The sequence below is a fragment of the Canis aureus genome, chromosome 6, assembly GCF_053574225.1.
Source record: "Canis aureus isolate CA01 chromosome 6, VMU_Caureus_v.1.0, whole genome shotgun sequence".
Lineage (NCBI taxonomy): Eukaryota > Metazoa > Chordata > Mammalia > Carnivora > Canidae > Canis > Canis aureus.
In genome coordinates, this window is record NC_135616.1 from 40,663,080 (window position 1) to 40,687,079 (window position 24,000).

Here is a 24,000-nt window from a genome sequence, read left to right on the forward strand (position 1 = left end):
GTTCAGTGCCCTCGTGAAGGGCCCCAGAGACCCCTGGCCCCTCTCTCCACCAGGAGAGCCCATGGCGAGGCTCTGCAGCCAGGAAGGGGACTCTGCCCAGAACCTGGGCCCCTGCCCTGGGCCTCAGACATCCAGCCGCTGGATCCAGGAGAAGTGAGTGTCTGTGGTCTGCAGCCCCTCCCCTGTGCTCACTGCAGCAGCCACTGCCTTCCCGTGTTCCAGCCTCCGTGTCCTCAGCTGTGGCAGACGGAGCACTACAGCCAGATTGCAGTGCGGCAGACGGAGCACTACAGCCAGATTGCAGTGCAGCGTTTGCCACGTGCTGTTCTGAACACGTGCGCCAATTCATTTCATGCCAAAGACAACCCCATAGGGTAAGTACGATAATTATTCCCATTTTCAAGTAAGAAAATTTAGGGAGAGAAAGTTAAGCAATAACCAGCTGGCCCTAGGCCACACGGCCTGTGAGCAGCAGAGCCAGAGCCTCAGGGATGGAATGAAGTGATATATGACCCGTTTCACAGAAATTCTGGAATTTAGAAAAACTCAGCCACCGTTAGCTGTTATTGTTAGCTGGCAAGGGAAGGCCAAACAGGGGTGAGTTCATGGAAACTGCCCGCCCGTAGGGACCCTGTCGTGCGTGCTCCCACTGTCCTCCAAGACCTGCGGGCGGACCAGGCCAAGGTTGCCACCTCCATCAATCCAGGAGCTGCTTCTTCCAGACCCTATAATTGCCCAGACACAGAACGCTGGGTTCAGAGCACCGCAGAGCGCCCCTCGCCCCCCCTTCCCTGCAGAAAAGGGAACAGGCCTACATCTGTCCACACCTGGGGGTACGGACCTTCCCATCTGAGGCCGAACCCTGGCGCTGGCTGCTTGCACCGGCACACGGCCTCCTGTTTCCTTGCTTTATTTCTCTGCACCTGCGCCCTGAAGATACGGTCTCCCTTGCTTGCCTCTGCTTATTGCCTGCTCCCCTCAAGCCACCAGCACACAAACAGCCATTCTGCGGTTCTATCCACCGCCGCGCCCCAGAGCTAGGGGTGCCTGATATCTGTGGCCACTCAAACCCGGTGATGATCAAGCAACTCTCCAGTCTACAGGATGAGCCCCTGGGGTCCGTGTCTGCCATGCCAGTGGCCACCAGCATCCACATCGGGTTCTGCCTACAAGAGCGCTGGCCGCAGGGGATCGCACTTGTGGGGCCTCACCGCGGCAGGGGCTCCCCTCCCATGGCACCCACCCCCGGGTCACGCCACCAAGTCTCCAGGCTTTGATGGCTCCCATGTGGTCCTATTGCCCACTTGGCCTTACACGAAGCCGCGGCTGCCTCCTGGCGCATCTCAGTGCTCTTGTCATGCATGTTATTACTGGTTATAACCCAATACAGGTTAATGATTTGTTACATTTCATTATTTCTTTTCAGACAACTGCTGTGATTCCGTCTCTGCCGGACTGTGGCCACTGTGAGCCTGTATCCTTCACTTGTGCCCTCGCAGCTCCCTCTCCTGTGTCCACCTGTGCCTGCTGCTTCATGTCAGAGCCCCCTGTCTCTACCACAGTCTCTGTCCTGAGGCTGTAGAGACTCACCCAAGGGCCAGGATCACCTCCATCTGCTTCCCTGCACATAGTAGGTGCTCAGTTATGTTCAGCGAGCCTCACAGACATTTGGTGACCCAGATGTTCCTACGTGGTATGAAAGCCACGTGTTTCCGTGAGCTGTCCAACCTCATATAAATAGCAAAGAAGAAAAATAAAAGGTACAAAGTCCATGTGTCAGTAAAAACACAATAGAGGACAAAGAGGAAGAAGCCAGAGTCTCTGCTTTCATCACCACACACAAGATGGAATGTGAAGATCTATCCAACTCAGCCAGGGTCTGTGAATTACCCCCCCTCATCATGTTGGGTTGTGATCATGTTGGCATCGTGTCTGTGTTATTTTTTTTAAGATTTTATTTATTTATTCATGAGAGACACAGAGAGAGGCAAAGACACAGGCAGAGGGAGCTGCAGGCTCCCTTCGAGGAGCCTGATGTAGGACTTGATCCCAGGACCCCAGGATCCCAACCTGGCCCAAAGGCAGACACTCAACCACTGAGCAACCAGGTGCCCCAAAGATTCCTTTTTTTTTTTTTTTGCAGACGCCTGCGTGGCTAAGTGTCTTAGGTGTTAGGTTGGGCCCCAGGAGAGCCCGTGTTTGGTCTTACTGGGCATCAGGCTTCGAAGAACGTTGTACATCTAGCTCTGGAAGTGGACAAATCCTTGGCCGGACTCTCAGAGGCCAAGGCGAGTACGTGGTTTCTGTCAGCAGTAGCTCCCTGTGAGGGGCTGTATGTCCCCCTCACGTTCCTGTGTGAAGCCCGACTCCAAGCAGCCGTTGCAGGAGGCAAGGTGGCAGGAGGAAACTAGGATTCCATGAGCTCGGCGGTGGGATCTGCGCCCTTGTGAGAGCCCCTCTTGCTCTCCACCAGGCAAGCACCACCCAGGGCCCCTCCCCAGAGCCCGCCACCCACATTCGGATCTGGACATCCGGCCCCCAGATGGTGAGAAACGACCCCTGTCTGTGGCCGAGCAGGCTGAGTGTGTCACCCCCACCTTTCCAAGGCCACTGGGGAAGCCAGCTCCATCCCGTCTGCCTATAAGGACACGCAGCGGCTGTTAGGACACACAGTGGCTCAGCCTCCACCTTTTTAACAACCGCAAAGATGCTGGTGTCCAGCGGGGAGGACCCACCTCCCGTTCAGCAGGCGCTGACTTCCTGGGCCACCACTGAAGGAGGCAGGCCCCTCCTCCTCGGAAGGGCAGCGAGCAGCCCACCCCCGCCCACCCTGCGAGGACTAGAGCCCTCCTTCCTGTGGACCCAAAGGCAGCTCCCCCATGGCCACTCCCCCACCCGCCCCAGAGACCCGCCCACACCTCCACCTCAGCAGCTCCAGCCGTCTTTTTTCCAAAACCTGTTTCCTAAAGCATGAAAGGCAGCCCCTTCCCACGTTGCACATCACCAGACAAAACCAAGGACCATTGGGACCAGATTTTAATGACTTCTGCTGGGCTCTGGGTCAGCTCAAATGCTGCTGAACGAGAGGCTGGGCCCCCAGACTGCGCAGGTTGGCCAGGCAGGGACCCCCAGAACAGCGATGGGCAGGAAAGAAGGAAACCATCAATGACTGCCACTCAGGGGTCCTCACTTGCAGAATTGTGAAAGTAGGGGGAGGTGGCCGGCAGGCTGGCAGGGAGCGACACCAGCAGCCACAACCTGGGTCAGACCAACACGCAGCACAGCCACTGCAACAGAAGGACAGCAGGGTGAGCTCTGCGTGGCCTGTGCTGCAGCCAAGCTCCAGCAAGCATCTGGAAGTGCTTAACTCAGACAAGTTAAGTGACCCTGACGAGCCCTAGAGACAGGTGGCTTAGGACCTAGAAGGGACTTCAGAAAACGTGTGTGCCTGTGTATATACATAGGCACACCCTTGATTTCAGGGTTGATGCTGTAGCCCAGCTGCTTGCCTCCAGGAATCTTCCCCAGGTCACTGGAGATACATCACCCCCCCCCCCACCCCATGGTTCCTGATTTCTGATCACCTTCTCTATGTTAATTAATCTAAGACATCTGCTCCCAGAAGTCAGACACTAAACTGAACCCACAGCCCACAATCCCATTCAAATTAGCAAGGGCTGGGGCAGCCCGGGTGGCTCAGCGGTTTAGCATCGCCTTCAGCCCAGGGAGTGATCCTGGAGTCCCGGGATCGACTCCCACGTTGGGCTCCCTGCGAGGAGCCTGCTTCTCCCTCTGCCTGTGTCTCTGCCTCTCTCTCTCTCTCTCTCTCTGCCTCTCATGAATAAATAAATAAAATCTTTTAAAAAAAATTAGCAAGGGCTGGCATCCCAATACAATCTGAAATGCAGCTGCAGCTTTATCTTCAAAGTAATAACCAACGCGAGTGTTGGGAAGACCACAGGGCTGTCACATTCTCCCCGCAGGGCCGGCCCGAGAACATGCACAGTCGCCCGCGGAAGTGAGACAGGTCACTGAGAACAAGCCTCAGAAGCCAAGCCCCATCAACAAGCAGTTCTCCAGAACCCCAGCGGTCTACCTCAGCCAGGGAGAGCCGGACGGTGCCACGTTGGTCCTTGTCCAGGAGCCTAAACAGCTCTGGAACCAGAAGTGGAATGAAATGAGACTCAGAACTGCCAAAGAGCTGCCTGTGACCACCTGTCCCCCACAAGCCCCCTTCCCTGACCTCCAGCTCCTGCCTGGCTACAGGGACACTTGAGAAGCTCTATGTAGATTGAGCACTTCATGTGGGTTTGGGGGCATATGTCCCCCTGCCCCAGTGGGGGAATGTGCTGCTGTGAGCAAAGATACTCCCTGCCACCATCTCCACCCCCTGCAGCTCTAGAATGTCCTTCTCTCCACCGGGGCAGGGGCGGGGGGGGGGGGGGGGGGGGCTGCGCTATGCACAGACTGCGGTTCCCCCTTGGTGGGTAAACCACTCTCTCGGCTCCATCTCTGGCAGCCCCGCCTTGCCCTGTTAGGATGGCCTCTCCCTGCCCTGAGGAGCCCCCACAGCCCGGTGACCCAGCCCCTCCCGGGAGGTGACACAGGCTCGGCCCTGATCCCTGCGGAGGCACAGTGTGAACGGACAATAACAGACATTTGAGAGCTGTGGGCGGGACTCACTCAGCATGGCCGGGACCACCAGCCAACATCACTGGTGAACAACTGACGTGGCAGCGTGTTGAGTCTTCAAGAAAGGGCAGCCTCTGACCCTGGGCGTGGCCCGCTGTGCCTCGCCTCCCCCAGGGGGCCTGCCTGGCTCTGCCACTGTCCTGCAGTGGAATGAGTGGGGCCAAGGGACAGAGCAACTCACTGAAGAGGGACTCCAGGCGGGTCACGCAGGCCACGAAGTCATCGAAGTCGATGCTGAGTCTGCTGTCCGCATACCGCAGGGCGACGGTCTGCTGCACCTGGGTGCTGAGCATGAAACCTGCATCGGGGTACCTGGGTCACGGTGGCACAGAGGACTCGGCTCTGTGTGTGCGAGGCTCGGGGCTGACGCAGCCAGGCCGCCTCCACGGGACGCTAGAGCGTCTGTCTGCCCTGTCGCCATCCTTGCGGATACCCCCCATTAGGGTCAGCCTCTGTCCTGGCGCCAAGTGAGGCTCCCACACCAGCTGCGTGTGGTGTTTGCCACAGCGAGAAAAGGCAGAGAAACTGGGGCCGGACCTCTCCAGCCTGGCACCCCCACAGGAGCAGCAAGGTCCTTGGGAAAGGACCCGGCAACATGTGGCTAGGGAAGGCGCCCAGGCCATCACGTCGGTGTCCACAGAAGAGAGCTACCGCGGACAATCATTTGCCACCTTCCCATTCAGAGTATTTAAAATGAGCACATCCAGGTGGAGACCTTATCTGCAGGACACGTCCTCACCTGCATTCCTAAGGGCCGTCCTCATCTCATGGGTGTCAATGCTCCCCGAGTGGTTGTCATTGGTCTCCCGGTAGATCTCCTGGAGCAGAACAGAGATTCCAGGGAGAAAACACCACTGGGGGCCCCGCCAGAGCTATGCCCTCCACCCACTGCTTCCCCGAGAGAAAGATACCTCCCTAACTCCTCCCGAGAAGTTTCCAGAACAAAGGGGAGCATGGGACTGAACGGCAGGGCTTCCGTGAAGGGCTCAGCACAGGTGCCCCTCGTCCCCCCTGAACTATGCATCCGGGTTTTGTGCTGGGTTTGAATATTTCGGATTCTGGTCTGACTGGGTGGGAAACAAGACAAGGAGGGACAAGAGCCCAGAGGGCACCCACGGGGAGAGAAGCATTACCAGGTACTTGCGAAGCTTCAGCCACAGTGTCCTGAGTTCCGCCAGCCCTAGGAGGCCCGTGCCGCTGCTCTAGGCATAGTAAAGGCCAACCCGCACGCCCCGGCCCACACGGATTCTCTTGTGCCCACAGAGAGTGCCCACACGCCCCACGTCGTGTCCGCAGTTAGCAGGAACCCCACTACCCAGGATCACGGTGGGAAAGGTGATGGGAAACCAATTCAAATTAAGATGAAAGAGTCAGGGTCCCCCGACGGCCCCCCTGTGAGAGCAGGTGCAGAGACAAGGCCAGGTCACCAGCCCAGAGACCTCGGAGCAGGTCATTCCTCAGATTCAGCCCCCAGGGCACCCTGGTGGTTGAGAGGCTGGCCTAGGAGAGCTGGAGGGTCACTTCCAGATTTAAATCTCCATGACTGGTAATTGAAATAACTCGTTGGTGAGACTGACATATATTCACAGAAAAGACTCTAGGAGTACGAGATTGGGATTCTCAGCTGCAGGGTCTGCATGCATTTTTCAGCAGGTCACGAAGCGGCTCAGAGCTCCTACAGGGACATGGCTGGCTTGCAGACCACTGCTCAGCCCTGGGGGGTTCTGGGGGCCTCTCCCTCCAGCCAACACTCTACTGGTGTTAACGGAGCCCTGCGCTAGATGATGGGGATCTGGTTTTGCACTGTCCGTACCCTTGTGGAGTGAAGGCTCTAAACGCACCTTTTCTCCATAATCACAACTAATCAATAACCACCAGTGTGTTACAGGCACAAAACTGTGAGGCAGATCGTCCCTCCCACCTTATCCAACAAGCCAAACACCCAAGAGCGTACACCTCTTCCTTTAAGAAAATATATGTTCCTTATGATCTCACTCACACAAGGAATTTAAGAAACAAAACAGAGGATTCTAGGGGGAGAGGGGAAGAAATAAAACATGGTGAAATCAGAGAGGGAGACAAACCATAAGAGACTCTTAATCACAGGAAACAAACAGGGCCACTGGGGGGGGGGGGGGGTAGGGTACCTGGGGATTGGGCATGAAGGAGGGCACATGATGGGATGAGCACTGGGTGTTATATAAGACTGATCAACCATTGACCTCTACCCCTGAAATCAATAGTACATTATATGATCATTAATTGAATTTAAATTTTAAAAATATGTAAAAAATAAATTTTTTTTAAAAAAGTATGTGTTCCTGTGTCCATGATCCACACCAAGTGTGGGACATACCACAGCCTCAAACCCCGACTTGACAGAACTGGTGCTCTGGGTCTCCCTGCCCATGGCTCAGCGACCATAGGGGCTGCATCTTGTCACCCCACGTTCCAAGACTTGAAATGGAAGTTCAGAGCATAGACTAACTTCTCTGCAAGTTTATACACCAAGAAAGTTCTAAGACCAGAACCTGGGTTCCTGTGTGTTCTAGAGTACTTCCCACAACACAGCGGCCCTGCGCCAGATGGAAGGGCCCGCGACGACCATGCTCTGTCCCACACCAGCTGAGTCGGCGTCTTATCTCCAGCAGCGGGATGCAAGCAACCGTGTTTCTAATCCACGGACAAGGAAGCGCTAACACACTTGAACTACGGTGCCGAGTGGGAAGCTCAGACATAAAAGGCCACGTGGCACATTGGTCCACGTAAGTGAGCTCTCCAGGGTAGCGAGCCTGTGCACACAGAAGGCAGATCAGCGTGTGTAGGGCAGTGGTCGGGGAAATGGGGAGAGACTGCTAATGTGGGTGCAGGGACCTGCTTTGGGGTGACGAAAATGCTCTAAAATGGGTGATATTTGCCAAAATTCACTGTAGTGAATTTATAAAAACCCATCAAGTTGCCCCTTGAATGGGCCTGTGGTAAGATATGAGAACTGTGTCTTGATCAAGGGTCATTTTCACCAAAGTCTACGTGGCCGTCTGTTGCACATCCTGGTTCGGAACCATCACCCACACCATCCAGATGGTGGGACAGACAGTGAGGAGCTGCAGGGAGCACAGGCCTAACAGCTCCCAAATCATAGCAACGTCGCTGGTAAGTTTGAGATGATCCAGAAATCAGGCGATTTTGCAGCAAAGTGAATCAATACATAACCCTTCTTTTTGGCCCAGGAATTAAGTTATTAAGCACGCCGGTCTCAGAGGGTCATGGGGCTGAAGACCCTGGCGTCTGTGGCTCTGGACCACAGGGATAGTGCTGTCTCTCCATCGCTGACACCCTAGGGGATCAGCACATGTGAGCTTTACAGAACCTCCTACATGACTGCCGTGCAAACCAAAGTCATGCCCCCGCCCAGAGGCCTCAGGCCTCATCCTCACACGGAGGAGAACCCTCCAAACCTCCATTTTTCCAAGAAATCACCTTCACTGTCCACACTATGGAGGACGGTGACCTGGCCCCACCCTAGGCACGGATCATTCTCCCTCTGGGCCCGCACTTACATGGTACCTGTCACCTAGAACACCCCAGCCTCCCCATTCCTTCCACACTCTCTTACATGTTCTTCAGTGTAAAGTGAGGGTTAGATTGGGTCAGACAGAACAAATTGGTTTTTTCTTGTGTGATAACTCTAAACTAGAGGTAGTGGCTTTGAGAGGGCTGTGTTACTTCAGGAGACAGACCAGACATGGAGGGGGAGGGGAGAGATGGGGAGGGGAGGGGGAGGAGAGGGAAGGGAGGGGATAGGTGAGAAAAGAGAGGGGAGGGGGGAGGGAGGAAGAGGAGGGGATAGAGGGAAAGGGGGAGGGGAGGGGAAGGGGAGAGAGGGAGGAGGGAATAGGTTAGAAGTGGGAAGGGAGAGGAGGGGGAGAGGGAGGGGAGGGGATAGGTGAGAAGAGAGAGAGGGGAGAGGAGAGGGAGGGGAAGAGATAGATGAGAAGGGAGAGGGGAAGGGAAGGGGAGGGGAGGGGGAGGAGACAGAGGGAGGGCAGCCTGGTGGGAGCCAGGGGGGACCCACAGGAGAGAGGCACAGGCGCTGTGCATCTGCTGTCTCTGGATTAATGGGTCTGAAACAGTCACGGAGCCTCTGCCTCCACGGGGCAGATGGAGATAGAGGTCCCGGAGGAGCAGGAGTGAAAGGAGGTGGCCTTAGCACTGCAGCCTCGAGCTCCAGGCCAAGGAGGCCCCTTCCCATCCCCTCCACCCTCACTGGGGAAGGTCAGGATGCATCAAAATCAGGGGAAGGGAAAATACAGCAACATGCAAAAGGATACGTCCATCAAGCTGACCATCCCCCTGCAAGTGTCGATGTCGAAGCCACAGAATTTTATGTCTGTTTCTGAACATTCAGATGGAAAAGAGGGTGGGAGTCAGGGTCCTTGGAAGACGGACAGAACCTCTGGGCAGCAGATGTGTGGCCTGGGCTCCCGCTCTGCGGCTCACCAGGCCCCGGGCGGCCCAGCTGGCTGACCTCTGAGCCCCAGTCCCTCCCCCATCGGTGGGAGTGAAACCGTAATACACTTGCCCCGAGGACCGGCTGGGAGTAAAGTGGGGTAACACGAGTCCCTAGCACAGCACCTGGTATGAGGGCCACCCAGAGCAGGACCACCGACTGTGCAGGTGCTGCGCGCTCCAAGCCCACACACCTCTCCTCAGAATCACCCCATGTGGTGAGACAATCAGCATCCCCAATTTGTAGGTCAGGAAGCAGAGGCCCAGAGAAGTGGAATAATTTGTGCAAGACCACGGACCAGCAGGGGCGGAGCCGGGTCTAAATGCAGGCTCCGAGGACAGCCGTGGCACACTACTCGCTCAACGGCAGGCACCTGCTTGGAGCCTCGCAGCCTCCTCCTCACCGGGCCCACACCTGCAGCTGCCCCCTCTCCTCTCACCCCTTCCCAGCAAAAACCAGGGCTGGAGCAGAGAGCAGAGACTGTAAGGCCAGGGCCTGCTCCCTGCTCAGCCCCAGCCTGTCTCTCGAGGGCCTGACAGCTCTCTCCTGGCCTCCCTTGCCCCCTTCATTCCCCACCCTACACCCCACACCCTGCACCCTGCACCTCTCCCAGGCTCCCAGGAACTTTCTGGAAAGCTTGAGGAAGAATGTACCTTTGGAAAACACTTCATTCAGAATCGTCCTGAGTTCATTGGCACCGATCTCAGAATCCTGGAAAAAGGAACCCAAATGGGAGTTACGCCAGGTCCCAACAAGTTTTCAGGGTGTGAGGTTGATGTGGACCAGACAGCAGGTCCAAGGGTCCTGGGACTACCTCAGAACCTCTAGTTCTCCTCTTCCCCAGGGTCCCCCACAGCCGGGCAGGAGTGTGACGAGGTGTGGGACCAGGAGCTGGGGTGGGGCTGATGGTGGTTTTGTGAGCGTATAAACACCATGGACAACACGATACATCGTGATGTGGTTCCTTGGGGTTCACAGCTACCATGTTCAAAGCCACCATCCAGCCACTGGGATTGGACACCTAACACGGTCTCGCCCCAAAGCACCTGCTCACCGGTGGCATCCCACACAGAAGCCCTCACACCAGAAGTGGAGACATTGGGGAAGGTTCCCGAGTGCACCTGGGATAAATGCTGAGCCATAGGAGAGGTTTGCCTTCAACTCTCACATGGGGACAGGCCTCAGGCAGGAGGCATACAAAGTACACAGAAGAGCACTGGGCTAGGGTCTGGTTCCAAGTGCCCGTGTGTACCGTGTCTCCTCCTTACTGTCTGTACAGTGGCCTCACCAGCCAGTCACCTGGGCACCCAGACTCAGACCCCAGGACCCTGTGCACAGCCTATGGACAAAGAGTCTACCCCCTTGCCTGCAGGAAGGGCAGGATGTTGAGGGTCCGTGTTCAGCCCTCGGCCTGACCCCCTGGAGGCCATATGTGGCTGGCTCTGGGACCACACAGCAGGGAGAGGGAGTGACCCACGGCCCCACATGGCCAGGCAAGGGAGATAGGTGCCTAGTGACGATGGACACAGGCTATTTGTTTGTCATTCTTGATGTTCTTGATCACTAAGACCCTCGGCAGCCAAGGCAACAAGGGCCCAATGTTTGTGCCCCCAAATCTCTGTGCTGGAGCCTGAGCCCAGTGAGGCGCCCACGGGCTGGAGCCCCCAGAGGGGTCAGTGCCCTCATGAAGGTCCCCAGAGGCCCCTTGCCCCTCTCTCCCCAGCCCACAGGGAGGCTCTGCGGCCCCTGGTCCCTGGCCCCCAGGCCTTGAACATCCAGCCCCCGGATCCTGGAGAAGCAAGTGTCTGTGGTTTGCAGCCCCTTTCCTGTACTTGCTGCAGCAGCCGGACTGAGACCCACCTAAGGCTCTGTGGTACATCTCAGTAGAGACGACACATTCATGGTGCTTAGGGGGCCACTCACAGTCCTGAGTCTGCTGCTTAGGGGGCCACTCACAGTCCTGAGTCTGCGGTGACTTTGGCCACACAGGCCTGGAAGTTCAATACACCCAAGTCCATAAGCACCACACACGCCACACACTGCTAGCACCTGAGTTGGGCCTGTCACTGTGCCCTCAGCGCAGGAGGAGCCCAGAGTCAGGACAGGAGGGGGCTGAGTAGGGAGGGGCAGTGCCTTGTCCTTTGTGCTTACAGAGAACCCGGAAAATAGAAGCTGAAGGGACACCGTCCCGCCCATGGCCTCACCTACCTTCCCTGCAAGTGTCCCCAGCAGACTCCCAAACCGGCTGTCCTCCTGGTCCACCTCGCTGGGGTGTGGCTGCAGAGAGCACAATTAGGAGTTAGGGGGTGTGCAGGGAGAATGAAGGACCTTTCACACCCACCACCCCGTCCCTACCACACACCTGCCACCACGTACAGGCATTGGCTTCCTCTCTGAGGGGAAGGTGATCATGCCAGCCCTGAGTGGCTTTCAGAGAATCTCTGTCTGGCCTATGGGCCCTTCAGCAGCCCCTCAGAGACCCTCCGGGAGTCTGTGAGCCCCGGAAATTGCATCAGTGTGTGTTTTCTTAGCATTCATCAGACTCTCAGATACACACAGATTCTAACATAGTTGGGGTCATGGCCTCGCAGAAGTAGCAGAAGTGGGAGTTCAGATACTGGAGGACCCTCCACAGCTTCAGCCCCCGCTCCCAGGACCCTGCCCTCACTCGTGGCTCAATGACCAGGCCTGCTCCAGGGGCCCCTCAGAGAAGCAGAAGCCCACTGATATGTATCAAAGTCCGGTCAAAATTACAAATCAGGGACGCCTGGATGGCTCAGTGGTTGAGCATCTGCTTTCAGCTCCGGGTGTGATCCTGAGGTCCTGGGATCGAGTCCTGCATTGGGCTCCCCACATAGAGCCTGCTTCTCCCTCTGCCTGTGTCCCTGCCTCTGTGTGTGTGTGTGTCTCTCATGAATAAATAGATAAAATCTTTTTTTAAAAAATTACAAATCATTGGGCAGCCTGGGTGGCTCCGAGGTTTGGTGCCACCTTCAGCCCGGGCATGACCCTGGAGACCCGGGATCGAGTCCCACGTCGGGCTCCCTGCATGGAGCCTGCTTCTCCCTCTGCCTGTGTCTCTACCTCTCTACCTCTCTCTTTCTCTCTGTCTTTCATGAATAAATAAATAAAATATTTTTTAAAAAATTACAAATCATTAACAATCTGTCCAGAGACTTCCCAGCCCAACAAAGGCTCTGCCCCGATGTCACAGGCCTCCCAGATAGCCCAGAGAGTTCCCAGAAAGCCAAGTCTGTTGTCTACAACCATTGCCTGGAAAAGCACCAAAGGCCCAACACAGCCTGGTGACACAGTGCAAACAGGAGTACAAAGTTTGATGGATGCTCACGACCCAGGCACTTTGCATGGATTAACTCATTTACTACTCCGGACTGTTCTGAGGGGAGGGTCTCACTACCCTCCACACTGTACACATGCAGAAACTGAGGTTTAAAGGTGTTAAGTAACAGGCTGGAACCACGGGCCAGGAGGCTTTGGAGCCAGACCAAATGGTAGCCCATGCACTCCTTCCCCTTCAGTCCACCAACCCGAGCACATGTTCTTGGCCTGATTGCACCTGCACCCTTGGGCTCCTCCTCATCCACAACGTGGCGACAACGATGTCTACCCTACCGCTCGCACATGCGATGAGCCAATCCAAGAACACACCTGCACTTTTTAGAAGAAAAATGATAAATACTTGTCATCGCACGTACATGACTTTCAAGAGGTGCCGCAGAATAAACACCTCGTCTTGTTCCTATAACACGATACACTACCTGCCAGAGTCTAGTGGGACATCCAGACTCTGGACATAGGGTAAGATTTTATTAAACTGGGGCAGGGCGTGTAAAATTACAAACCACATAACAAAAATAACAAAACAACAAAAACTGGATGTGCGCACACACCAGTGCACGGCAGGCACTCTGCCCCCAGGCAGTAGCACTGCACACAGGAGATTTGCACGAGACCACGGGAACGGGGAAGGTGTTCGAGTGATGGAGTGGGTGGAACCTCAGTGCCAGTTCCTTTTGAGAGATTTGCTGGACGCCAGCATGTGGCAGGGACGGTCCTGTGTCTGAGATGCAGTGGTGAACGTGGGGTGGCTCTTGTTCTCAAGGGCTCCCTGCGTGGACTTCACGGCTGTGCTCAGAGAGCACGAGTGCTTCTGCCACAAAGGGATCTGGCTTGTCGCTGTGGCATTGTGGGTGCCCCATGTTCTGAGTCCTGAGTCCCCTGAATATACCGTCCGCCTGTGGGTGCCCCATGTTCTGAGTCCTGAGTCCCCTGAATATGCCTCACATACCGCCTGAATATACCGTCGTCGGTATGTGAGCACGAGCCTGGGGGCCCCAGGATCCTGGGAACCTTGCATGTCTCTGCGGGACCTCACAAGGGGAGGCTGGGAACCAGGCCTGGAAGCAACTAGTTCACAAAGGGTCGGAGCCCCAGACCTCATGCAGAAGCCCTGGGGCGGCCCGGGATCAGGGCCTGTGAGCACCTGCCGCAGGAAAAGTCTTCCTGCAGAACGATGGGAGCTTCAGGAAACCCCGAGACTTAGGAGGGGGAGACAGGGAGCCTCCACCATGACCAGGAACGACCTCCTGCCAACTGGGTGCATGGGGGCCTAGAGCCAGCCTTTGGTTGATTTAACAGAAACCAGAAAAGAGAAAAGAGATCGGAAGGATAGCTCCTACCACCTAATTGCAGGCTAAGATCCACGCCCTCCACTCGGGCACACGGGCCTTTCTGACACCAACGGTAAGAGAAACGTCGGTGAGAGAAACGTCGGAGAGGAGGCTGGGCCTCTACCCACAGCTGGGTGGGGACGGGGCGGCTCCATCCTCAGGAGTCGCCAGCCCAGAAAGCGCCTGCGGGGCCACTGTCGCGCTGACCCGGGCAGGGCCGCTGCTGGGCACAGCCGTGCGCCGTCTGGCTGGGACAGACAATTCTGTCCAGTAAGCTCGTGACCTGAAGCCCAGGCTCAACTGAGCTAAGAGACATTGTATACATATATTTACTGGAGTTAAAATAACACTGAATGAATGAACCCCAGAGCTTCTTGTGCACCTGCAGGAATAGGAGCCAAGGACACAGCACGTCCCCCACCTCACTCAGCCAGGGACCCGAACCTGCAGCCTCCGCATGATCCCTCAGGGAGCAGCCCCTTTGTGTGCTGCCTCCCCATGCGCCACCCGGATGGAGGACGGCAGGCTGAGGACGCAGGTGGGTGAAGGAAGCCACATTCGGCACACTGCTTCCCCCAGCATCGGCCCTGAACTCGCCCCTCCACGGCCCCCCGAGCGGGTGCTCGCCCCAGCACCCCTACACCTCATGTACACAGCTCCAGATCCATCTCTGGCATCTCTGGATGAACTTCCCCTCATGGGTTTCTGTGCTTCCACCATCTGCCCCTGAAAGCTGCACATTACCTGAGAGCGGGGGTCGAACCTCTCCCTCCCACAGCCTTCTCAGTCCTACAAAGAACCGCCCAAGCACACAGGCCCACTCTGTCTGAGGGTCCCGCCCACGGATGTGGGGGACTGACAGCCCCGCCCTGGGCCCCCCTGTGGCTGTCTCCTCTTCATTGAGAAGGGCCAGAGCCATATTGTAGCCCTGGTGAATAAAATGTTATCATCCTTAATATATAAAGGACTTTTACAAATCAACAAGAAACCATGAATGCCTGCTCTGCGAGCGGGCTATTCTGAAAGATTTCTTACCTCATGTGGGTTTCCAGCTACCCCATCCCCCAACTCCCTGGAACACAAAGCAAGGAGAGAAAAGAAAAAACAGTCAGTAAACAGTACGGCTAATGGCCAGGTACTTTCAGGAAGTATTTTACTCTTCTGACAGACTGGCTCCCCACCCCAGACCCTCAATCCCTACTAGCATCAAACACACAAACTGAATTTTTACCCACAGCCTCCCTTCGCTCCCCCACCCGACCCTCCCGGGGTCTATCTAAGATGAGAGCTGCCCAGCCCAGTGGCCCTTCATGAAATCTGAAATGTTCCCCCAGGGGACCTGCCTGTAGGAGTTGCTTTCTCACCCGTTCACTCTCTTCTCCCCTGGGGACCCAGCTCTGTGAATCCCTATAGACACTGTGACTGGACAATGAGCCAGCAGGCCTACAGGCCATGTGTGCATGCAACATGCACATGGTGTGTGGTGTAATGTGTGTATGTGCAGTGTGTGCAAGGTGTGTGTGTGCCTGTATGTATATGTGTGTGATGTGTATACATGTATCTATGTGGGGTGCATATGTGTCTGGAGTGTCTGTGCATGGGTGTGTGCACTGTATATGGTGTTGCGCAGGGGTGTGTGGTGTGGGAGGGTAAGTGTGTGGCATGCACATGCATATGTATGTATGTGTATGATGTGTGTGCAGGGTGTGTGGTGTGGATGTGTGTGGTGTGTGCAGTGTGTATGCATGTGTGGTATGCATGTGCATGGCATGTACCAAGGTGGTGGTGCTCCCTCTGAATCCCACTCCCTGGGCCCAGGGCCATCTCTGCTGGAGGAAAACCCTTTGCCCAGATGTCACTAGAGCTCCTTCTTTCCAGCCTTGACCTGTTCTAAGCAAACAGCCTGGTGTCCTACAGACCCAAGGAGGCAGGACAAGGACAACGGGTGAAGGACCCGTGGGAACTGGGAGTTTCAGACTCCCTCTGGGACACAGCAGCTGAGCCAGTCATGTCACAATAGCGAGGGGGCCCTGCACCTGCCGGGCTACTTGTGCCCCCCACCCAGGCACTCAACCCCCTTGGCACTGCAGCTTTGACGGGATGCGCACAGGGCCTTGGCCTTCTTCTGTGAGAACACCCTCAAGCAGAAGTCCCCATCCTGGAAGGGCTCGAAGGTAGATGGCACCAGCAGGTACTCCCCCTGGGGCAGCAGCAGCCGGCTGGACACCTCCCGCAGGTTGGCATGGGCGCTGGAGCGTGCAAAGGGCTGGCGGCCCAAGAAGAAATTCTGGCCCAGGGGTGTGTCCGCAGGGCTCTCCAGCTGCACAGAGCAGGGCAGGGTTAGTGTCCCTCCAAACGGTGGAGGACGGTGGCTCAAGAGCTGGGCTTACAGTCTGATTTGGGGATGGCTGATTATTAACACTGGGCCAAGAATCAGGAGGACTCATCTATGTCCCTCAGTGGGGGTATCTGGAGCACTTCTGACACCAGGCCCTGAGGGAGGCACTGACCCCATTGATGCCACAATGGTCAGACCCCTTGCCCCCTCCCCAGTTAAGTGAAGGGGCACAGAGCAGGGTCTCTGCACATGGCACTTTTCACTGGTGTGTCCTCAGGAACCACCATCAACCCCCCAGACTCTTCTCTGCAGCTGAGGAGCTCAAGCCTGTGGCTGGTGGTGGGGTGAGGGGGAGCTGAAATCCTGCTCCTCAAACAGAAGCCACCAGAAAGTCTTGCTCACCGCTGCCTCTGGGAGAGTGTTTTGCAAACTGACCGGGCCATCAAGCTGGGAGGCCAAGGAGGCAGGTGAGGCGTGGAGCCAGCCCCCACCCCCCAGGCTTCTGGCTCTATATGGAAGGAGGATGCACCCCATTACCCCTCTGCTTGGTGGTGGGAGTGGCTGGTGTGTGACGCAGGCTAATTAGTGCTGATGCACTAATGGTGCATAATGGTCATTATGGTGAGCGAGCCTCCTGTGGGTGGTGCTGTGTCTTTATGACCAATTTCCTCAAGACGCCTGTGTCAAGAGGGCAGGTGCTGACCTGGAACGCCCACCCCAGAGGGGATCATGTCCACCCACGGTCACCAGACCCTCTTAGGATCACAGATCTGGTACAAGGGGGAAGAAAGCAGGGCCACCTGCCTCCAGTGCCCTGGTCAGGGCTCCTCAGGGACCTCCAGCCAGCCCCCTCTGCCCTGGGTCCAAGGGCAGCCAACACACTTGAGACCCCCTGAAAACTCTCATATTCTGGGCCAGAGAATGCTGGAGGGTCATCCAGCAAGGCCACAGCCGAGGGGGGAGGAGGAGACCAGCAGGGAAAGGTGCTCCCTGGAGCCCAGAAAGGGAAGCCCACTGTTTCCCAGGGTCGGGAAAGGGCCACACAGTTCTCAAGAAGGCCCCGGATGGGGCAGATTAAGGAGCCCTGTTTGGGGGGCCAGCGTGGGGCTGGGGGGCACTCCCAGGGAAACCACCAGCCCCTGGCCCCGACTCAGCTGGGAGCAACAGTGCAGGCAGGACAGGGGCGAAGGCCGGTGGCCCTCAAAGTGTGGCCCAGGGCCAGGCTGAGCCTGGGGGATGTGTTAGACACCAGAGTGTGGGGCTCACCCCAGCCCTGCCTTGTCAGGAGCTCTAGGGCTGGGTGGGCCCATGCACGGCACTTTCACAAACCCAGGGATCCTACTGCCTGAGCACAGAATCCACAGCAACACATGAAACCCCGGGAGACACACCATGTGTGCACATAACCATGTCTCACACACAAAGAAGACATTTCCAATGAGAACCACATCCCCAGACACGACGCAGATTTGATTCGTTATTTCCTCATGGCGAAGAGGTGTGCGCCCCCAATCCTCCGTGCCACCTCCAACTGACCTCTATGACCTATGACATGTGTTCGGGAGCCCACGGCAGGCAGACCAGGAGTCCTTACACCAAGCACCCACTGGGACCCAAGCAGGTGCTAGCCGAGTGTGAGGACCCAGGAAAGCGGGGGTAGGATGCAGCGGGCAAACACACCTCCGCACAGTCAAGGCTGTCATCCCCAGGGGGGGTCAGTGCTTCCAACCCCAGCTGCATGCGGGAACCCCAGGGACTCTGCTGTAGCATGTCTGGGATGCAGCCTGCACATGGAGATGTCCCCTGGCTCGCCAGGGAGGCCAGAACGCATGGGCCAGACTTTGCGTGAGCCTGGCCAGCGCCTCCCTTCCTGCCCCGGAGGTGCCGTCCGTCTGGGGCTCTCCCTTCAACCAGTCAGACACGTGGGGAGCCGGGGAGGTCCAGCGGCAGCAGGAACCCTGGTGTCAAGTACGATAATGATGGTGTGTCACTGAGGAGACATGGGAAGAGCCGGGATCCAAAAGGATAAAGTTGGTGCTTCCTTCTCTTATCAGAGATCAGGACATTTGCTTCTGTTCCTACACAGAGAGGAGCCCGGGGCGAGCAGTAACCGCCTGTTCAGGTCAGACTACTGCGTACTGCATAGGTTACCACAATCCCCTCCTGGGGGGCCAGTGGGGGCACTGGCACTGTCTCTGCCACCTACCAGGGTCATCAGCTCAGCAGATGGTGTGGGAAAACCAATGTCCCTCAGAGCGAGAGGCCGCTGCTGCCAGTCATCTCCGAAGGCCGCCAAGCCACTTCTTCCCCCCATCAGGAGCTTGGGGAACCCACCAGGCAAGTCACAGAGACAGCACGGCCCTCCCTCAATGCTGTGCAACCCTCCCCCTCCCCACATCTTGCAGACAGGCAGCGCACTTCTAACCTGGGACAGTCCTGGATGACCTGCGAGGCCGTCTACACCTGAGAAATCCGAAGGGAGAAGGGATCTCGTTTTGTACTTTATGTTCTAGTTATATGATGGCCAGGACCCCATGTTCTGCAGGACTAATAACGGGGGCTCGATGAGAGCAAACACCTCCCTGACCTGCATGCCCGGACACAGACCCAAAGCAGTGAAGCCAAAGGAAGGAGAGGGACGGTCACCTCAAAAACACACAATTCTAAGCCCCAAAGACAGGCCTGCCTGGCCTGAGCCTGTTGTCACAGCAGGAAGACTATAGGGACGGAGCAGCACAGACACATGGGGCTCCGTGGCCTTTGGGGCATCAGGGCTGCTCCCTAATGGGTGACAGGCTTTCAACCTACACAGGTATCCACTCTTGGGACTCCCAAAGCCTTAGGAGTCAGTTACAAGGTCACAGAATGGTGCCCCCCACAACTCCAGATGACCCCCCATGACCCCAGGTGCCCCCTACACTCCAGGTGCCCCCTATAACCTCAGGTGCCCACTACAGCACCAGGTGACCCCTATGGCCCCAGGTGCTCCCCATGACCCCAGGTGCCCCATGACCCCAGATGACCCTACAACCCCAGATGCCCCCCACAAACCCAGGTGCCCCCCTATGACTCCAGGTGCCTCCACAGTCTAGGGGCCCCCATGACCCCAGATGATCCCTGCGACCCCACGTACCCCTATGAACCTAGGTGCCCTCTATGACCCCAGGTCCCCCTACAACCAACGAGACTGGACACCTAACTAAACTCCTCCAGGAGTTTACAAAGTTAACCCAGATCATCTGTAACCACCAGGGTCATAGCCATGAGGTGACCCGCCTGACACCCCTGCTGTCAAAAGGAAGGTGACCTTGCCTGAACCCACCCAGTGCTCGCTAGGACGTCCCCTTGTGCCTCTAGAAGTCCTTCACTTTGTGCGGCTCCCGGCAGCTCCTCCCGCCCGCTGAATGGGATGCCGCCGGTTCACAAGTCCCTGCGTAAAGCCAGCAAGAGCTTTAAAGTCCACTCAGGTGGCTTTTGCTTTTCAGCAGCACCCGGGCGGGCGTGGGAAGCGTGTGCCTCGGCTTACAGCACAGCGCTGCGCAGAGCCGACGCTCACTAAAGCACGGTGCACGGACTCGCGATCCTCAGGGCTTCCCAGGGCCGTGTCCCCACGAGCAGAGGATCTGGGCTGGCGCTGCGCTCGCTCTAGGTGGGGCGGAGGGCCAAGCTGGCGCAAACCGCAGTTCAGCTTCTTTATTTGAAAATCTTTTCTCCTGCCATCAAGTCACCAATTATTTTTCGTCGTGCCTTCTTCCACCACAAAAGACACACACACATCACAACCTGGACTCAAAAGCCCTAAGTTCTAGGACAGGAGGAAAAAAAGGGGCAGGAGGTGGTATGAGCTTGGTGATCAGCAGCTTACGTCAATGCCTCTCTTCCAAGCATTGATTTGTCCCCAGGGGTCGGGCCTCCAGCCAGCTCTCATTCTGCCTCATTAAAATTGTCTTTTCATCAAGAAATTCTCTCTTAACAAAATTACATGAAAACAACCACCACAATCCCCTCCGAAATTTGTTATAAGGAGTCTTTGCCTATATAAAAATGGGGACTACAATTGACTCCTGGCAAGGTTTCTCACTCCCCCAAAGCCTTGCTTTAACCCATCTGTGAGGCTGTGGAATCATCCAGGGGTCATGGCCCGTGAGCACCGCAGCCTGGGCCAGAGCTGGGGTCCCCCACCCAGAGCCACCAGAACCGAAGTCAGCCGTGTGACTCCCCTCACCCCAGCCATGCCCATGTGTCCCAGGGAGAGTCTCAAGGTTGCCCAGTGTGAGAAGAAAGGACTGTCTCTGACCCCCCCCCATACACAGCCTCCCTTCCCCACTCGAATGCCTTGTGCCCCATAATCTTGGCTCCTGTCCCCTGAGATGCCAATACTTGAAAGTTGAGTAAGTGCATTAACACTGAGCCCTCAATGACAGGCAAGTTTTAAGGAATTGCAAAACTGAATGTTAACAGCACAGATATAAGCAGAGGAATGAACCTCTAAAGGTGGAATTCAGGCCTTGGGAAGGCCATTGGGAGTGGCATTTAGGGGAGCAAGAGGAGGAACGTTCAAGTGATAGGAGAGATACACCCTGATTACTGGCCAACACAGTCCAGCCAAAGACATCTGGTGTGAAATGAAGGGTGACCCAGCTCCAAGTACCTTGTAGACAGCGTAGCCAATGCTGAGCATGCCCTGTCCTGTACTCTTCCGTCGCCTGCAATTCTTCTGCATCAGACCCAGCAGAACCGTGCAGTGGGGTTCGCTAACACATCCCTCCTGGCTGTCGTCCACCTCGTCCAGATGGATTTTGAACTGGGGATTGGTCCAGTAAGTGGCTGGAGGTCGCCGGGAGATGGTGGTTTCCCAATGGGGACGAGGAGGTGGGAGGAACACAAGGGAAGAACCTTGGTCATCCCAGAGAACACACAGCTAGCAGGAAGCAGGCCTTAGTGAGTTTCCTCTACAGGGTGGTCGGGCTGGGTCCTGCCCCTGCCCCCACACCACCAGACACATCCCGCAGCATCCAGAAACTTTGCATGGGTCCATCTGCTCACGAGGGCCTGGAACAAGCTTGACTGGAAATATCCAAGGTCTGATGGCCCTAGGGCTTCCCTGGAGCTCTCATAACTAATCCCTGGGTCTTCTGGGGGACATGGTTAACAGCCTCCGTTCTTAGTGTTGGCCCGTGAAAGACGACCCCCCCCCCAGGGGAGGAAGGGAGGTCTCGGGGTGGGGAGTCACATCCTTGGAGGCCTCTGCTGACAGACTATATGGACAGCCTGTCTGGTGGGTGTCTGTCCCCTCACAAAAAGGGCCCCTACCCCAGATCATGGCCCGAAGCAGCCCTGGGCGTGACTCTCGGTCCCTCAGCCAAGGGCCTCCCCAGATGGCCACCGCATGAAGACACACTCCCTCAGAGTAAGTCACTGAGTATGCAGGAGGGAGAATGGCGATTAAGAAGCATACCTGCCATACCACCTACAGGTATTTTAAAAGACTGCTTCCCTGCAAAGATAACTTTTTAAAACTCCCTCAAAACAGCAAAGATGACTTTTTAAAACTCCCTCTACATAAGCCAAGGCACACAGAGATCAAATGGGTCACTCGAGGGCACACGGCCCCTCTAGCAGTCAAGCAGCAGAGCATAACTGAAGACAAGTCTGGCAGGCATCTGCACAAGGGGCCTCAAGAATTCAATCCTGATGTGTCCTGGTTGGGGGGGACAGACCAGGGTGGGGGGTCCTCGCATCCTCTACATAAGAGAAACTCGATGAGATAATGAGCCATGCACAAGTGACCACGAAGCCCTGGCTGTTCACGATAATATGACATCAATCCCACCTTCCCGGAATGTCCACGTGCAGCTTGTTTGTTGAGGGCACAGGTGTGTGGCTCCTAAGGTCAGTCTCCGGAGCTTCCAGAGGAGACGGACGCGCTCTGGGATTTTGCACACTGCCATCATCACCAGAGGGCAGGAAGAGTCGGTCTTCCCGCAGACAGACAGACAGACCGCTGTCCGCTCAGGTTGGGTAGTGATGGTGATTCTGCGCGGACGCCTCAGGCGCCCCTGACAGCTCCGGGCTCTCAAAGCCATTCAGGCACATTCCTGCCCATTTTCTAAGAGCTCGCTAATGGCGAGCATATTTTAATTTCTCCCAAATGCAACATCACTGCAACCTCTACATTTTTTGTTTACTCCTTCACAGAAAAGGAAGAAGAGAATGAGCCATAAAAATAATGCACCCCGGGGATCCCTGGGTGGCGCAGCGGTTTGGCACCTTCCTTTGGCCCAGGGCACGATCCTGGAGACCCGAGATCGAATCCCACGTCGGGCTCCCGGTGCATGGAGCCTGCTTCTCCCTCTGCCTGTGTCTCTGCCTGTCTCTCTCTGTGTGTGACTATCATAAATAAATAAAAATTAAAAAAAAAATAATGCACCCCATTTGTAGAGAACACCACCGGTTTACAAAGCGCCTTCCGCGGTGGGTACTAACACCGCATCAGGAGGATCAAGAAATAGCTGAGAGGAAGGGAAGGACGCTCCCAGGGCCCCTGCTGTGCAGCCCAGCAAGCGGCCCACACTCGCTGCTGCCCCCGGGAGTAGAGCTTTGGGCTGGACGGGGGACGAAGGAAGACACGGTGGTCAGGACCCAGGCCTGCGTCTGTGTGGGATTTTATTATGGCCGAGCACAGCCCTGCAGAGCTCCGAGCGCCTCTGTCTGGAGCCTGTACAGTCTAAACCAGCAGCATCAGAGAGGGAGGGTGAGGGCTGGGCAGCTGGGGGAGGGGGGAGGGGAGAGGGGTGGGCTTCGGTTTCCTTCCTTTCTCCTTAGAGGTGGGGTCAGTCAGAGTCTTCCTCCCACGGCCTTGGCCTGCAGCGACCTAGGAGGAGCCTGTGTGCAGACGTATCCCTGCTGGCAGATGAACCCAGGAGGACTCCCCACCCGCAGCGAGGCCCTTGCGCAGGCTGACGGCCACGCCAGTGCAGAGGCCACGGTTGTGCCAGACTGTCCTCATGGTCGTGGAGCTCCTGTGACAGCGGGGCTAGCCAGCCAGGCCCCCACTCCACCCCCACTCCCGACAGCGCTCTCTGGCTGGATGTGCTCTACTGAGGCAGCAGAGAGGCTGGAGCTCAGGGGAACCCGTGTCCACCAGGGGACCGGGAGAAGCCCAAGAAAGGAGCAGGCCTAGTAGAGGAAGTACATCTTTGGGGGCAGGGACAGGTGGGGGGAGTGTGGACACCTGAATGCACAGAAGCTACAGAATGCTGTTAGCTGAGCTCAGGCCTCAGGTGGGGGGTTGCAGCCTCTGCCCCCTGCTGCCCTGGCCTCGCCCCAAGCCGGGCAATACCTCACCTGGGAAGTTCCAGCAGGTAAGGCAGGTGAGCCCCAGCTACCTGCCCCCCCACCTTACCTGGAAAGTTCGCACAGCCCCCAGCACTGGAGCCCCGTGTCCAGCGGCCGTTGAACAGAACCAGGTTCCATTTGTGCAGCTCCTCACTGCTCAGGGAGTCTGGGGACAAGTTGCAGATCTCCAGCCGAGAGAACTGGCCCAGGAAATCCAAAAATGACATCCTGGGGGCAGAGGGACCAGAGGGCTATGGGTCTGCAGGCCAGGACTATGGGAGAGGGGGGTATACCTGCTGGCCCTGGACAGAGCAAAGCCTGCAAGGCCGCTGTCCACATCCCCAGCCACTGTCGGAGTCTCCGTTTTATCAGAGCCCCCATCACACATCTAACGACCGGGCACAGGGACCAGGCCATAAATGGCCCCTGCC

At 56.7% G+C, this 24,000-nt stretch overlaps 1 protein-coding gene and 3 long non-coding RNA genes across 10 annotated transcripts in view; 3 read left to right on the plus strand and 1 right to left on the minus strand.

The window, feature by feature from the left end:
* Positions 1 to 3,018: 3,018 nt before the first annotated feature.
* Positions 3,019 to 24,000, minus strand: part of CAPN8 (calpain 8) — a 43,532-nt gene continuing 22,550 nt past the window's right edge. The window contains exons 9-20 of one of the 6 annotated variants that reach the window (XM_077901235.1): positions 23,637 to 23,797; positions 20,883 to 21,058; positions 16,002 to 16,213; positions 14,929 to 14,965; positions 11,411 to 11,479; positions 9,856 to 9,913; positions 9,024 to 9,088; positions 5,826 to 5,894; positions 5,432 to 5,510; positions 4,874 to 4,990; positions 4,097 to 4,155; positions 3,019 to 3,287 (exon numbers count right to left, since the gene is read on the minus strand). In XM_077901235.1, the coding sequence (XP_077757361.1) occupies positions 3,264 to 3,287; positions 4,097 to 4,155; positions 4,874 to 4,990; positions 5,432 to 5,510; positions 5,826 to 5,894; positions 9,024 to 9,088; positions 9,856 to 9,913; positions 11,411 to 11,479; positions 14,929 to 14,965; positions 16,002 to 16,213; positions 20,883 to 21,058; positions 23,637 to 23,797 (1,126 nt within the window). In that variant the 3' untranslated portion in view covers positions 3,019 to 3,263. Of the gene's footprint in view, positions 3,288 to 4,096; positions 4,156 to 4,873; positions 4,991 to 5,431; positions 5,511 to 5,825; positions 5,895 to 9,023; positions 9,089 to 9,855; positions 9,914 to 11,410; positions 11,480 to 14,928; positions 14,966 to 16,001; positions 16,214 to 20,882; positions 21,059 to 23,636; positions 23,798 to 24,000 lie in introns of those variants that run through there. The other 5 variants (XR_013381645.1, XM_077901236.1, XM_077901234.1 and 2 more) reach the window with 5 other exon arrangements.
* On the plus strand, positions 7,265 to 10,136 carry LOC144315913 (uncharacterized). The gene is made up of 3 exons (XR_013381650.1): positions 7,265 to 7,457; positions 7,701 to 7,845; positions 9,449 to 10,136. It is a non-coding gene; the product is annotated as an uncharacterized LOC144315913 (long non-coding RNA).
* On the plus strand, positions 15,931 to 22,643 carry LOC144315912 (uncharacterized). The gene is made up of 3 exons (XR_013381649.1): positions 15,931 to 16,129; positions 16,509 to 16,698; positions 22,430 to 22,643. It is a non-coding gene; the product is annotated as an uncharacterized LOC144315912 (long non-coding RNA).
* LOC144315914 (uncharacterized) lies at positions 16,705 to 19,477 on the plus strand. 2 transcript variants are annotated; one of them, XR_013381651.1, is made up of 4 exons: positions 16,705 to 17,004; positions 17,565 to 17,729; positions 18,286 to 18,353; positions 18,441 to 19,477. It is a non-coding gene; the product is annotated as an uncharacterized LOC144315914 (long non-coding RNA). The 2 variants fall into 2 exon arrangements; XR_013381652.1 differs by lacking the exon at positions 17,565 to 17,729.